This window comes from Salmo trutta, chromosome 38, assembly GCF_901001165.1.
Source record: "Salmo trutta chromosome 38, fSalTru1.1, whole genome shotgun sequence".
Lineage (NCBI taxonomy): Eukaryota > Metazoa > Chordata > Actinopteri > Salmoniformes > Salmonidae > Salmo > Salmo trutta.
In genome coordinates this window covers 11,194,520-11,211,070 of record NC_042994.1, presented here as the reverse complement: position 1 = coordinate 11,211,070, position 16,551 = coordinate 11,194,520, and the positions used below count along the sequence as shown (strand labels likewise).

The 16,551-nt window shown below is 41.8% G+C and overlaps 1 protein-coding gene across 2 annotated transcripts in view; it reads left to right on the top strand.

The window, feature by feature from the left end:
• LOC115178529 (uncharacterized protein C16orf45-like) overlaps positions 1–16,551 on the top strand; it is a 42,177-nt gene that overhangs the window by 2,163 nt on the left and 23,463 nt on the right. For both annotated transcript variants that reach the window (XM_029739776.1, XM_029739777.1), the window contains exon 2: positions 10,048–10,168. In XM_029739776.1, coding sequence (XP_029595636.1) covers positions 10,048–10,168 — 121 coding nt within the window. The remainder of the gene's footprint in view (positions 1–10,047; positions 10,169–16,551) is intronic.

Sequence of the window (16,551 nt, the reverse complement as noted above, 5' to 3'; positions counted from 1 at the left end):
TGGTGTTTCCAAACTTCTTCCATTTAAGAATGATGGAGGCCACTGTGTTCTTAGGGACCTTCAATGCTGCAGAATTGTTTTTGTTTTGGTGCCCTTCCCCAGATCTGTGCCTTGACACAATCCTGACTCGGAGCTCTACGGACAATTCCTTCGACCTCATGGCTTGGTTTTGCTCTTACAACAGTGGGACTTTATGTAGACAGGTGTGTGCCTTTCCAAATCATGTCCAATTAATTAAATTTACCACAGGTGGACTCCAATCAAGTTGTAGAAACATCTCAAGGATGATCAATGGAAACAGGATGCACCTGAGCTCAATTTCGAGTCTCATAGCAATGGGTCTGAATACTTATGTAAATAAGGTATTTCTGTTTTTTATTGTTAATGCATTTGCAAAAAAATCAAAAAAACTGTTTTCGCTTTGTCATTATGGGGTAATGTGTGTAGATTTCTGATATTGTTTTAATTTAATCAATTTTAGAATAAGGCTGTAACGTAACAAAATGTGGAAAAAGTCAAGGGGTTTGAATACTTTCCGAAGAAACAGTAACTGAGTGACGCATTACATCTGTTTTTAGTTTGGGTACAGTGAAGAAACCCATAGTGGTGTGTCTGGTGCGGTATGTACAGTGTATGTCTGTTTGAAGTGTATGCAAATAGTTTATTCAAATGGTTAGGCATTTTCAACACACAAATGTTTCTTAAAAAGACTACAAGAGAAGCAGACAATTTCTCCTAAACCCTCAAACATGAAATACTATTATGCATGTTGTTGGCGTTAGTTCTGTGTGTGCAGTTAAGGACAAGGTGTGCTGCTTTGTTTTGAGCCAGCTGCAGCTTTGATAGGTCTTTCTTTGCGGCACCTTAACATATTACCAGACAGTAATGAAGATCTGATTAGTTGTAGTACAGTTGTGTCAAAAACGCAGAATATATTTTTATAACAGACATACCTCTCCCCATCTTTACAACAACTTTGTCAATATGACTTGACCATGATAACTGACCATCCAATGTTATACCTAGGAGTTCAGCTTCATCCACTTGTTCAATGGTCACACCCTTTATGCACAACTTCATTTGACGTTTAGGTCTAGGAGAAGGCTTTGAACCAAATACAATACTTTTGGTTTTAGATGTATTTAAGGCCGGTTTATTGTTAATGACCCATTCTGACACTGACTGTAACTGACTGTAGCTTCTTGTAAGACAAGTGGCAAATCGTTTTTTAAAATTGAGAAGAGTAACGGCCTAAGGAAACTGCCCTGAGGGATACCACACTGTACATATCTGATGTTAGAGAAGCTTCCATTGAAGGACACCTCTGGGTTCTATTGGATAAGTAACTCTCCAACCATGTGATGGCAGGTGACGTAAAGCCATAACAAGTGAGTTTTTTCAATAACGTGTGTGTGGACATTTTAGAATAATGTGTACAGTCACAGGGTGTACGCCATTAAAGTTAGTAAATTGCACCCCAAATTATAGATGATGGCCCGCTGATGAGACTTAACAGGACATTGAGAATGGAAGAGAACATTGTGAGTGTCAGTTTTGCAAGGCTGGGGACACACTGTTCCCACACTATTGATATCATTACATCAACAATACTCTGAGTCATTCTCCTTTTGCTTTCATGTTTCAACAACAAAAGGAATTGGAAAGTGTTTGTTTGTTGAGAATAATTTATATATTTTTTTGTAACTAAAACACTTTATTGTTTTAGTCATTATCTTCTATTTCTCTTCAATCAAAGTACCTGTAGTCTATTACTGCACTTCCTCAAAATGAGGAATCTGAATCTCTCCTTTTTTTCTTTCTCTCTCTCTCTCTCTCTCTCTCTCTCTCTCTCTCTCTCTCCCTTTCTCTCCTTGTCTCTATCTTTTCCCCTCTACCCCTCTCTCATTTATTTATATCTTTCTCTCTCCCTCCGGTCTTCCCATCCTCACTCCCTCCTCCCTCCTTCTACCCTTCCTCCTCCCTTCCTCCCTGCATTTAGACTGACCTGTCCGTTAGTCCGTCACTGCGTGATATCTACCTCATTAAGAAGAAAACCACCCAGGCTGATGGAGGGGGAAAAAATAAGGGATAGAAGGAGGAGAAAAAATACAGCAAATTGAGGCCTTGTTTAAATCGCGCTGTGGCAGCTCTCTTCGAAGCATAAAATAATTAGACTTCAGAGGAGTCACATACATTGTTCTATGCTATATTACATATGCTATGTGGGTGCTGAATGCTAACACGTAACGGTCGGCCAACAGATCCAGCAGTGTCCTCCAATTGGCAGTGACAGTGTGCTAGACATTCTCTTAGGGAGGGTGAGAGACATGGACTTAGAGCGAGCCGCAGTCAAACCAGGTAGTAGTGTACTTTTTAATTGAGTTTGGAACACAGAAATTGTCTCAACATGAGAAGCTCCGCAGAGGAATTGGATGACTGTTCTTCCAGTATCTCTATTATTCATTTCTCTCTCTACACACAATCACACACACTATTACACACACACTATTACACACACACTATTACACACACACTATTACACACACACACTATTACACACACACTATTACACACACAATTCTGCTATGCACTCTCACAGTGACCCTAGCTCTAGCTCCAGGAATGACCCCCTCCAGCCCTACTCCGATCTCTTTCCCTTAGTGCAGGGGTGTGAACATGCCGCATAGTTACGCCAGACCCGACCAACCTCTCAGCCCCAGACGTGATGATGGCTGTCAAGGTAATGGGCGCCGGAGGCTGGGTACACAGTGAACCTCTCACTGATGGCTTTTGGGAAACCTGTTGTGGCATTTTGAAATCCCAACGTGCCACTGGTGTTGTCCTTAACAGGGGGGAAGTGTAGGTCCGAGGAGGGATGGGAATAGACACTAAAGACAATAGAGTTATAGAGAGGTTTGAACTTCAGGAGATGTTGGGAGTGTTGTCAGGTTTACTTGAATGGAGTTCGAAACATTAGCAAGTTTTTACGATCCAGAGTCCACTAATCAGTCTTTATGATGAGACCACCCCTCCCTCCGGTGTAAAAGTGCCATGGCTGTCTTGACGTAAGCGCTGTCGTAGCGGGTCACATCAGGAAGTGTGTCATACTGTAGTAACACAGCTGAGCGGCTCTGTGAAGATTCATATAGCTAAGTATGCATCCTTTGTGCCTGGCTGAGAAAGCTGACTGCTTTGGCTCTTTGGGAGTCTCAGGCTTGTACACAATACAACGCTGACAGATGCCAAAGGGATATGAGTGAATTTACACTGCTGATAGTCATCAAGTCTCCTTTCTTTAGCTTTTTAACTCTCTCAGTACAAGCCAAAGGTCACAGAGCCTAGTCAGCAGTGGCGTGTATTCATGGATGCCAAGGGAAGCCAGACTTCCCCAAATAATGGACAAAAAAAACATACAATAATTTATCTTTAGTCTCTCTGTGTTTCATCATTTTCCTTCAATTCGCAAGAGGCTGAATGTAACTCACAGGAGAAAGCATCCGAGCGAGCAAAACAGCGCCCCGCTGTCTCTCTGTGTAGGCCATCTACCTGATGCTGTCTGGTCCAAACGAGTATGATATTGTTGCCACCTGTAGCATTGAATGCAAAGTAAGCCAGTGAGCATCTGGTCTCCCAGTCAGCGTTGAGCTAAACTGAGTGAGCTCAACTGTGAATGGTCCTGGCGCACCAAAAAAAAGTGTGCTCTGAAATCCCATTAGGAGCTTACGTCATTGATAGAAAAACTTGAATTGCTGCATCTCGTGTTGTCCTCATTTGGCTAGCTAGCCAGCTAGCTAAAATTGTCCCTTTCCTAAATTAGCCATGGATAGAGATAGGGATTTGTGCTTTTACTTTTTCTCCGTACTGGTCAATGATTATAATGGCAATTCTGATCCAACCATTAATTCATACATTGTTGTGCCCCTGACCTGAGACGGGTTGCATCACTGCCTGGTATGGCAACTGCTCGGCCTCCGACACCAAGGCAGAGGGTAGCGCGTATGGCCCAGTACATCACCGGGGCCAAGCTTCCTGCCATCCAGGACCTCTATACCAGGCTGTGTCAGAGGAAGGCCTAGTCATAGACTGTTCTCTCTGCTACCGCACAGCAAGCGGTATCGGAGCACCAAGTCTAGGTCCAAGAGGCTTCTAAACAGCTTCTACCCCCAAGCCATAAGAATCCTGAACAGCTAATCAAATGGCTACCCAGACTATTTGTACCCCCCCCATACGCTGCTGCTACTCTCTGTTATTATCTATGCATAGCCACTTTAATAACTCTACCTGCATGTACATAATTACCTCATTTACCTCGACACTGGTGCCCCCGCACATTGACACATTGACTCTGTACCGGTAACCCTGTATATAGCTCCGCTATTGTTATTTACTGCTGCTCTTTAATTATTTGTTTTTCTTATCTCTTACTTTTTGGGGGGTATTTTCTTAACTGCATTGTTGGTTAAGGTCTTGTAAGCAAGCATTGCACTGTAAGGTCTACACCTGTTGTATTCGGTGCATGTGACAAATAACATTTGATTTGATTTGATACAAGTTCAATATGTAGCTAGATGTAGAAGGCTAATGTTAACTAGCCAAAGTTTCCCATGTATGGAAGTTAGGCTAGCGAGCAAGCATTTTAGCCAGGTAGCCTAGGACAACAAAAATGAAAAGAATGTACTGTATGACAGAGTGATAGACCATTTCGTCAACATCAAAGAGAGGAGGATGGCATTGGATTTTCTCTACAAGTAGGGTGAGTCAACATGTTTTTCTACTTACCCAAACATGCACACACACACACACACACACACACACACACACACACACACACACACACACACACACACACACACACACACAGAAATCAGAACCATGGACAGCCACATCATATTTAGCTTACATTGATTGGACTAAATTGTTTTTGGTATCTTTGAGTTGTCACTGTATTAGACTAAGCAGAGGTGATTTGATGATGTTGAAATGGTGCTGGAATAGTGGAGGCAGTTCCTGTTTTCTTCGTGACTTGCGGTAACTCTCTGGTGCTACATCAAGAGTGGTCCGAAAATGTCAGAAACATTAACTAGCTTGACCATTCTGTAGGTCATGTTGTACAGTAACAGGGTCTGTTACTGTACATGCGATATAGATTGTATTATGACTTTTTTTGAGGATGAGGGGACAGGGGCTTGGCTTCCCCAGTGATTTTACCCACGCATGTTACGCGGAGTGGAACAGGGGAACCCAAGAGCAGACTCAGATGAGGAGACTGGGATGAAGTAAACAAAGTATTTATTGAAACACAGGGGGAAGATGGAGTGCAGGCCAGGGGAAGCTCGGGTGGGTTGCAGGAAGCCAGGTGCGGAGACTAAGGCTGGAGCGAGAGGGGTTGGGACAGGGTAAGCAGGTCCTGAGGGGAATCCAAGGGAGTAGTAGAGTGGGGAATCCAGGACAGAGTAGCAGGATGACGAGACGTGGAACTGGAGACAGGGACCAGAGTCAGAGCAGGCGGAAATGTAGCGGAGAGGAAAACAGCATCAGGCCAGGAAAACAGGATAACAGGATCTAACAGTAACAAACGGCTAGAAGCGTAGACTGACTGAGCAGAGATTATGATCTGGCAGCGTGGAAGTGGCAGGGCCGAGTATTTGTAGAGGTCTTGATTATGGAACAGGTTGCAGCTGGTGGGGATCTGCTCTGACTCCAGCACACCTGTCTCCACCCACACAAACACACACACAGAGAGAGGGAGAGAGTACTGGGGGAGTGGCGGCAGGTCAAGGAGACACAGGATGAGCAGTAGAGGGCATGGCAGGAGCAGATGTAACAACGCACAGCTGGTGCTAGTTAGAATACACCTCTTCTCTTCCTTTCAGCTCTCTCAAAGGATGTTATATCTGATTCTGCACATCAAGCCCAGTCTAGCCTGCCATCCCTGGGGCTAGCCTATGTGTGAGGAGGAGAAAAGGATATCTCTCTCTCGCTCCCCCCCACCCTTCTCTCTCTGCTTTATTTTCAATTGACTTTCAGACAAAACACACATCTTGTATGTATTTGCCATTGTAAAGGGTATCAAAGTAGACAGTCTCCCTCTTCCTCCTGAGGGATGAGACTATCAGATTCTCTGTTCAGTCAGTGGTGGTGTTGTGAGGTTTCTCAATCCCCAGCCCAGGTGGTGTCTCAGTTAGTCGGGCTCCACACAGAGCAGCTCAACAGCGGGGGAGAGTTAGTTAGCAGAGCCGCTAGGGAACCAAGACACCAGCAGACGAGACTCAGAAGAGACTCAGAGGAAGAGAAGGCAGACTGACTGAACTGTTGAATATCTGACTTCCTTTAGCTCAGCAAGCTAACAGTCTTTTGGCACGCAGGACACTCATCAGCATACCTCAATACGCCTTCAACAAGGAATTACTGATCTTTCTGACAGGTCTAGGATCAGTAAATAAAGTTAAATCCATGTATAATCTGTTTTTTCTGTGACTTGAAGGTGTAAGTCTGCGAAAGAAATAGGTAGTTGTGGAGGTGGATGCAGTTGAACGTTTGATCAAGAAATACTGATCTAGGATCAGATGGTAAAATAAATGTATAATTCTCTTTTGTGTGACTAGTAGGCATAAATCTGTGAAAGCAATAGGGAGTTGGGGAGGTGAACGCAGTGGAATGTTTGATTTCATGTCAGAGTGTTTAGCTCGATTGAAATTCTGCAGTGGCTCTGAAGCTGAAATGCTTTGAACTGGCTCCATCTGTCACGCTCTGACCTAAGAGAGCTGGTTTTTCTCTGTTTAGTTAGGTCAGGGTGTGATGGGGTGGGCATTCTATGTTTTTTGTTTCTATGTTTTGGCCGGGTATGGTTTCCAATCAGAGGCAGCTGTCTATCGTTGTCTCTGATTGGAAGCCATACTTAGGCAGCTTTTTTCCCCCTGGTTTGTGTGGGTAGTTGCTTTCTGTTTAGTTTGTATAACCTGACGGAACTGTTGGCTGTCATTTTTGTTTATTTTGTCTAGTGTTCGTTTTTCATTAAAAAATAACGATGAGCACTCAACACGCTGCGCCTTGGTCTCCTCTATATGACGCCCATTACACCATCCCACACTAGTTATTGGGACTCTGCGGGAAAACAAAGCTTGATGTTAACAGCTTGGGGCAGACAGACAAACGGGTTAGATATAGCGGCTGAGATGTGGCGAAGCTTATAATACGTTATCATTGTGTAACAGCAGGTTAGATGGAATCATGGAATAGTGGTAAAGGATGGTATACTACCAGTAGCAATTACACTCTGGTTACCAAAGTAGTAAAAAGCCAAGTAAATGTTATAAAGCAACTTAGAGAAATGGCCTGGCAAGGTGTGCCCTGCATAAATTCAAGAAATGCACATTGACATACACAACTGTTTATTATAATGTCATTCTGTTAGGTATTTCCTTGTGCTGATGTCTGGCCGCTGCTGTAAAACCCCATAAGTAGCTGTTCATACTTAGACATATTTTTCTTGGTGATTTATATTCCACTCAAAGCCCACTGGGGGTGAGGGAGGTAGGACACACAGAGGCAGACTCACTCACGCGCAAACTTTCTCTGTCACTCTCATTTACTCACTAACTCACTCACTGTGTGAGCCAGTCTACACCAGAGCACAGTCTGCACCAGAGCACTCAGACAGTCAGCTCTTTTCTCAAATGGTTCCCCAGAGTCTCCGTGGGTTCAGACAATCAACAGTAATTACAAGGAACACAGTTCTTCTACCTCAACTTCTCACACGCTGGGGAATTGGTAAAAAGTCTTTGTATTCAAAGGCTGAAAAGTTTTTACCTTCAACGTTTCTCATAACAATGACTGAGGAAGAAACCTCCAACTTGCTGCCAAAGCGTGGATTTTGTGACTTAATTAATTGTTTTCATCAGAGCAAAAGTGCTAGGCACCGGCTAGATTTTTTTTTTTTTAAAAGCATATCTCCCTGTTTTTCAGTTTTTGCTGTGTACAGTTGAAGTCAGAAGTTTACATACACTAAGGTTGGAGTCATTAAAACTCGTTTTTCAACCACTCCACACATTTCTTGTTAACAAACTAGAGTTTTGGCAAATCGGTTAGGACATTTACTTTGTGCATGACACAAGTAATTTTTCCAACAATTGTTTACAGATAGATTATTTCACTTATAATTCACTGTATCACAATTTCAGTGGGTCAGAAGTTTACATACACTAAATTGACTGTGCCTTTAAGTAGCTTGGGAAAATCCAGAAAATTATGTCATGGCTTTAGAAGCTTCTGATAGGCTAATTGACATCATTCGAGTCAATTGGAGGTGTACCTATGGATGTATTTCAAGGCCTACCTTCAAACTCAGTGCCTCTTTGCTTGACATCATGGGAAAATCTAAAGAAATCAGCCAAGACCTCAGAAAAAAAATTGTAGACCTCCACAACTCTGGTTCATTCTTGGGAGCAATTTCCAAAGGCCTGAAGGTACCACATTCATTTGTACAAACAATAGTACGCAAGTGTAAACACCATGGGACCACGCAGCCATCATACCGCTCAGGAAGGAGATGCGTTCTTTCTCCTAGAGATGAACGTACTTTGATGCGAAAAGTGCAAATCAATCCCAGAACAACAGCAAAGGACCTTGTGAAGATGCTGGAGGAAACAGGTACAAAAATATCTATATCCAGTAAAACGAGTCCTATATCGACATAACCTGAAAGGCCGCTCAGCAAGGAAGAAGCCACTGCTCCAAAACCACCATAAAAAAAGCCAGACTACGGTTTGCAACTGCACATGGGGACAAAGATTGTACTTTTTGGAGAAATGTCCTCTGGTCTGATGAAACAAAAATAGAACTGTTTGGCCATAATGACCATCGTTATGTTTGGAGGAAAAAGGGGGAGGCTTGCAAGCCGAAGAACACCATCCCAACCGTGAAGCACGGGGGTGGCAGCATCATGTTGTGGGGGTGCTTTGCTGCAGAAGGGACTGGTGCACTTCACAAAATAGATGGCATGATGCGGAAGGAAAATTACGTGGATATATTGAAGCAACATCTCAAGACATCAGTCAGGAAGTTAAAGCTTAGTCGCAAGTGGGTCTTCCAAATGGACAATGACCCCAAGCATACTTCCAAAGTTGTGGCAAAATGGCTTAAGGACAACAAAGTCAAGGTATTGGAGTGGCCATCACAACCCTGACCTCAATCCTATAGAAAATGTGTGGGCAGAACTGAAAAAGCGTGTGCAAGCAAGGAGGCCTACAAACCTGACTCAGTTACACCAGCTCTGTCAGGAGGAATGGGCCAAAATTCACCCAACTTATTGTGGGAAGCTTGTGGAAGTGGAAGGCTACCTGAAACATTTGACCCAAGTTAAACAATTTAAAGGCAATGCTACCAAATACTAATTGAGTGTATGTAAACTTATGACCCACTGGGAAAGTGATGAAAGAAATAAAATCTGAAATGAATCATTCTCTCTACTATTATTCTGACATTTCACATTCTTAAAATAAAGTGGTGATCCTAACTGACCTAAGACATGGATTTCTTCTAGGGTTAAATGTCAGGAATTGTGAAAAACTGTTTAAATGTATTTGGCTAAGGTGTATTTAAACTTCCAACTTCAACTGTATGTATTTGATTAAGCCTGGAACCAACCCTAATTTAATTCCTTAGCCTGCATTGAACCAGACAAAATCAATGTTTTGCTTGGCAGCATACAAGGAAGATGATCTTGTCCCAAGCTACTTTATCCATGATGCTACAGTAGGACATGTGTCTTACAGCCACCTTTATGCATATGCGAGCTTTATCTTGTCACAATGTTACTTTGCTGTGCCAACCCAACTGTGTGTGTGTGTGTGTGTGAGAGTGTGAGAGTGTGCATGTGCGACTGTGTGTGTGTGTGTGTGTGTGTGTGTGTGTGTGTGTGTGCGCATGTTTGCGAGTGAGCACACGTTTGCCTACCTATTCTACCATATCCATATCATTCCAAAATGTAGAACTGGAAAGAAGTTTAATAGAAAAACGTAACGTTTGTCTGTCCTTCTCTCTGACCAGAAGAGGACATCGTCTCCATGGCAGACTCCACCATCACCATAGATGACATCGAGGGAGAGCTGTTCAAGATTGACAGGATTCGAGATGTGCTGGTCAGAAGAGAGTCAGAACTCAGATACATGTGAGTATGTTGTATGTCTGTTATCTCTAATCTGGATATCTCTGATCTAGATATCTCTACTGTATTGTCAAGTATTATTCTGAATAGCAGGGTGGTGTGCTTGTGTGTGTGTAACAATATAGTTCAAGTGTGGTGAATCCTGTTGAATCCAGTGGCGGTTCTCTAAAGCTTGGGATGCTACACGGGAGGGAGAGTGGAGAGGAAGGAATGAAGGAGGGGAGAGAGAGAGGTAGGGCTGTTACGGTGACTTTAGTACCTCCACACCGGCGGTCACGAGTCATGAAGGCCATCATATTCCATGTGACCGGTTAGTCATGGTAATTAGGCTTCCCCAAGCTCTGATGCTGCTGATGGTCATTAGTAGCCTATCAACCTTCTAACTGCCTGGTACTCAACACTCTATTGTCTCTTGAATCACTCTGACATCAAAGCAAATGTAACCAAAAATCTAATCAAACACTTCATGAGAGCCCATGAGCTCATTTACCACCACATTTTTATAGGCTATGCAATTATACAAGAAAACAGAGTGATGGCCTCTACTAAAAAGAGGAGGTTCCCCTCAGCTTTCTATAGACTAGGCCTACTATATTTATTTCTCAACATTCCTAATATTAAGAACATTGTTTATCTTTACAACAGGAGTATAGGCTGCCTGGCTGGAAATGAACCACAGGAAAAGCATCCTCCATTCGCTCTTTAAGTGCATAGACATGTATTTTTTTCCCACTGCCCCTGTTTCGAGACAGGTGCATGATAATGGTCCATTTTTAATCAAAACAAATTTCATACATATATTATTTCCTATATGTAAAGACAAGATTAAATCAAGAATAGTCTGATGGGAGACAATATTAGCCTGTCACTTGTGAATTATATATTATCATTTGTGAATGATGCCCAGCATAAGAAACAGAGTAGTCGCATGTGCGCACTCCCTCAAATCGTTTGGAGAAAATATGTGTTCAATTGTATTCTTCATACTATAAAATAATATAAAATATAATGCCACGGAATTCTAAGCAAATCTTGTCTGCTAAATGAACTAGTTTAGCCTACAGCCATTTGGCATAGCCACATCAGGACCTAACATAAAGATAACTCAGAGTATGCTATTCTGTTCTTCTGAACTAGACTACATTATCTTCATATCATGCTTCTTTAGACCTGTCTAAAATAAATAATGGATTTATTGTGAATGTGTAGGCTATATTACATGTATTTATTTTACTTTTTAAAATATAGATGTTCCAAAGGTCTGCATCAGTGGCTTGTAGGCTATGTGTGGAAGCCAGAAGATGCTAAATGTGTTTATGTTAATTAATGGTCAATTACAGTGAGACTGACAGTTATTTGCTCGACAATCACTGGCTGATGAAATTTCGTGACCGCCACAGCCCTAGAGAGAGGGAAGCCTTTTCGCTGGAAGTGTGGGAGGAAGAAATAGCCAAGAAGGAGGACACCGAAGAAGAAGAAGAAGAAGGAATAGGGAGGTTGCTGGGGGTCTGTGCAGGGACCTTTGTGTGTGGGTGGGAGGAAGATACAATTTCTGGGGGATATTTTATCTGGATTCACATTAGCTGTTGCGAAAGCATTAATAGACAAGAACAGCTCAAGGACAGAACTACATAAATGTAAAATGGTACACATAGCCTACATATCAATACATACACACAAAATATCTAGGTCAAATAGGGGACAGGCATGCCGTGAGGCGTTGCTTTATCTGTTTTTTTAAACCAGGTTTTCTGTTCATTTGAGCAATATGAGATGGAAGGGATTGGCTCTATATAATACTGTACGCTTTCATGAATTTGTTCTGGACTTGGGGACTGTAAAAATACCACTGGTGGCATGTCTGGTGGGGTAAGTGTGTGTGTCAGAGCTGTGTGTAAGTTTACTATGCAAACAATTAGGATTTTTCAACACATTAATGTTTCTTATAAAAAGAGGAAATGATGCAGTCAGTCTCTCCTCATCTTTACAACCATTGAATCTACATGTTTTGACAATGACAGTTTGTTGTTGTTTCAACAGCCACACCATTCATTACCATATTCAGAAGAGGTCTAGAGCTTAGGGAATGATTTGTACCAAATACAATGCTCTTAGTTTTAGAGATATTCAGGACCATTTTATTACTGGCCATCCATTCCAAAACTGACTGCAACTCCTTGTTAAGGGTTTTAGTGACTTCATTAGCTGTGGTTGCTGACACGTATATGGTTGAATCATCAGCATACATGGACACACAGGCTTTGTTTAATGCCATTGGCAGGTCATTGGTAAAAATAGAAAAGAGTAAAGGGCCTAGAGAGCTGCCCTGCGGTACACCACACCCTACATGTTTGATATTAGAGAGGCTACTATTAAAGAAAACGGGTCTTCCAAATGGACAATGACCCCAAGCATACTTCCAAAGTTGTGGCAAAATGATTTAAGGACAACAAAGTCAAGGCTTTGGAGTGGCAATCACAAAGCCCTGACCTCAATCCTATAGAATATTTGTGGGCAGAACTGAAAAAGTGTGTGTGAGCAAGGAGGCCTACAAACCTAACTCGGTTACACCAGCTCTGTCAAGAGGAATAGGCCAAAATTCAATGAACTTATTGTGGGAAACCTGTGGAAGGCTACCCAAAACGTTTGACCCAAATTAAACAATTTAAAGGTTCAAAATACTAATTGAGTTTATGTAAACTTCTGACCCACTGGGAATGTGATGACAGAAATAAAAGCTGAAATAAGTAATTCTCTCTACTATTATTCTGACATTTCACATTCTTAAAATAAAGTGGTGATCCTAACTGACCTAAGACAGGGAATTTTTACTAGGATTAAATGTCAGAAATTGTGAAAAACTGAGTTTAAATGTATTTGGCTAAGATGTATGTATACTTCCGACTTCAACGGTATGTCACTTAATCAGATCTAAGTTCAAATACTACAGTGGCAAGAAAAAGTATGTGAACCCTTTGGAATTACCTGCATTTCTACATACATTTTTTGACCAATTTATCTGATCTTCCTCTAAGTCACAACAATAGACAAAAACAGTGTGCTTAAACTAATAATACACAAATTATTTTATTTTTCTTGTCTTTATTGAGTACATCATTTAAACATTCACAGTGTAGGTTGGAAAAAGTATGTGAAGCCCTAGGAGTGGCCGTCCTGCAAAGATGACTGCAAGAGCACAGTGCAGAATGCTCATTGAGGTTAAGAAGAATCCTAGAGTGTCAGCTAAAGACTTACAGAAATCACTGGAACATGCTAACATCTCTGTTGACGAGTCTACGATATGTAAAACACTAAACAAGAATGGTGTTCATGGGAAGACACCACTGCTGTCCACAAAAAACATTGCTACACGTCTGAAGTTCGCAAAAGAGCTCCTGGATGTTCCACAGCACTACTGGCAAAATATTCTGTGGTGAAACTAAAGTTGAGTTGTTTGGAAGGAACACACAACACTATGTGTGGAGAAAAAAGGCACAGCACACCAACATCAAAACCTCATTCTAACTGTAAAATATGGTGGTAGGAGCGTCATGGTTTGGGGCTGCTTTGCTGCCTCAGGGCTTGGACAGCTTGCTATCATCAACGGAAAAATAAATTCCCATGTTTATCAAGAAATTTCCCAGGAGAATGTAAGGCTATCTGTCTTCCAATTGAAGCTCAACAGAAGTTGGGTGATGTAACAGGACAATGACCCAAAACACAGAAGTAAATCAACAACAGAATGGCTTCAACAGAAGAAAATATGACTTCTGGTGTGGCCAGTCAGAGTCCTGACCTCAACCCGATTGAGATGCTGTGGCATGACCAAGAATATTGCTGAATTGAAACAGTTTTGTGAAGAGGAATGGTCCAAAATTCCTCCTGACTGTTGTGCAGGTATGATACTCAACTACAGAAAACGTTTAGTCCAAAGGAGGGTCAACCAGTTATTAAATCCGAGGGTTCACATACTTTTTCCACCCTGGACTGAGAATGTTTACACGGTGTGTTCAATAAAGACATGAAAACGTAAAATTGTTTGTGTGTTATTAGTTTAAGCAGACTGTGTTTGTATATTGTTGTGATTTAGATGAAGATCAGATCAAACTTTGACCAATTTATGCAGAAATCCAGGTAATTCCAAAGGGTTCACATACTTTTTCTTGCCACTGTATATATATATATAAATAAAACAACACCTCCCCATAAGCATTCCTGTTTCTTCTATAGATGTTATATCCTTGTATTGCTACTGCTGTATCATCAAAATAATTATCTCTGTGACTTCTAGAAATGAAAATATATGAATGTTATCTGATGTTAGCAAGTTATTGATTTCATGAACCTTATTTCTAAGGCTACCTCTATTAATATGGGCTATTTTCAACCCTTTCCTGGGTAGTTTCTCAGAGATAGACATAATATGGAAAATAACAAACAAAGCAAGAGAACAAAAAATAAAACATTCAGCAGTCCATTAATCAGTTGGTGTGTGTAAGTGTGTGTGTGTGCTGCAGGGCTGAAGCTACGAACCCATAGGCTTGGCTCTCTCATCCCTTCCAAGCTTTTAGGTCAGGGTTAAACTCAACACAGGGACACATATGTGTATGTCTGTGTGTGCGTGAATGCATGCTCACAGTTATGTACACTGTTAGAAGAAACAAGGTGATCCAATAGACAAGAATGGAAGGAGAGGAATTCAGGAATGTCTATACTCAGAGGCATGTTTATACTGCATTTTTACTGGTGCTACACCAACATCATAACCCAATAGAATGCACTGTAGTGACGTCGCCTTCCTTACTGTGACGCAAAGACAGGGAATGAGCTGTGATTAATTTGATACACAATAATCTAATCAGACTAGGACTTAATGAGTATGACTGAGCATATAAAGTGTAAGTAGTTAGTATAATAATCCCTGTGTGTTGCCAATTCAGGAATATGAGTAGCATCTTATATCCGTGATCAAATCAAGTTTATAGAAAACCCATTCAACACACCACTCATAACAATAATAACAAAGAATAGAAGCAAAGTTACTTCAACGATTTCATTATAATAGAATAGAAGGGAGTATAATCTGTTTAAGTAGAATAGTGTGGTTCCTCTCAGGTCATACATCATCTGTATTCTACACCTTGCCCATCGCAGGTCCCTATTCATCCCGTCTGACAGGTAGAGAGGTAGACGAGGTAGAGAGGTGAGGCTCTCAGTTAGCTGACAGTGATGGATGTCTAGGCTCAGCTACCCAACTGTAATGCTGTGAAACTGGGTTACCGGAGGGCTACAGTTGTCCTACAGACAGGGGGAACCATAAGAACAGTGCCCTGCCATTCTCTTTGTCTTAGATAAAGAATAGAGTAGCATGGGTTTAAACTATAAACTGTACAAGTCAAGATTCAGCTTCATCTAGGCAACCTGTAAACCGACAATGAACTGTTCACTGCATGTAATATAACAATAAATAATATATGCCGTTTAGCAGATGCTTTTTTCCAAAGCAACTTACAACAGTGAGTGAGTGCATACACCTCAGGGCATTGTCCCTCTCAGCTGTAGTGAAAAACAACTTTCCCTATAATCTTCCCTATTGATAATGCTACTAAACTGACCTTCTCCCTCAGTAGCTAGTGATGTCACTAGGCTGGGAACTCGGAAATCTCTGATTTCAGACTTCAGTGGTTCAAGACAACCAAGAACTTTGAAAAAACGAGATCCGACTTGGATCCAACTTTCTGACCTGAAGATCACGGACGTCATGATTTGACCTCGTTTTTTTCAGCGTTCCCAGTTGTCTTGAAAGCAGCCTAGTGTAGCTCAGTAGCTAGAGCTGTCCCTTCTTAATGATGTCACTGGACTGACCCTCTCACTCAGTAGCTAGAGCTGTCCCTTCTTAATGATGTCACTGGACTGACCCTCTCACTCAGTAGCCATGTCCACAACATTCTAATTATACCGCTGCCACTGAGCTCTAAATTAACAATGATGTAGCTTACTAATGATGACACTGTAGCTGACCCCCTCACTCAGCAGTGATGTTCTGCTCTATCTACACTACAGTATGAATAATGTTCTGCTCTACAGTACGTCACTACACTGACCTATGAGTCATCACTTCCTCAGAAGGGAAATGTGTCATGTGGCAGGAGACCTGAACTCACTATGGTCTGATGTCTCATCCTCCTAGTCATGGATGATGTACCCTGTCTGTCTAACACCACTCTCCAGCCTCTAGAGCAGGGGTGGGCAACTCCAGTCCTCGAGGGCCTGATTGGTGTCACAGTTTTTCCCCAGCCCCAGCTAACACACCTGATTCCAATAATCACCTAATCATGATCTTCAGTTTAGAATGCAATTTGATTAATCAGCTGTGTTTGCTAGGG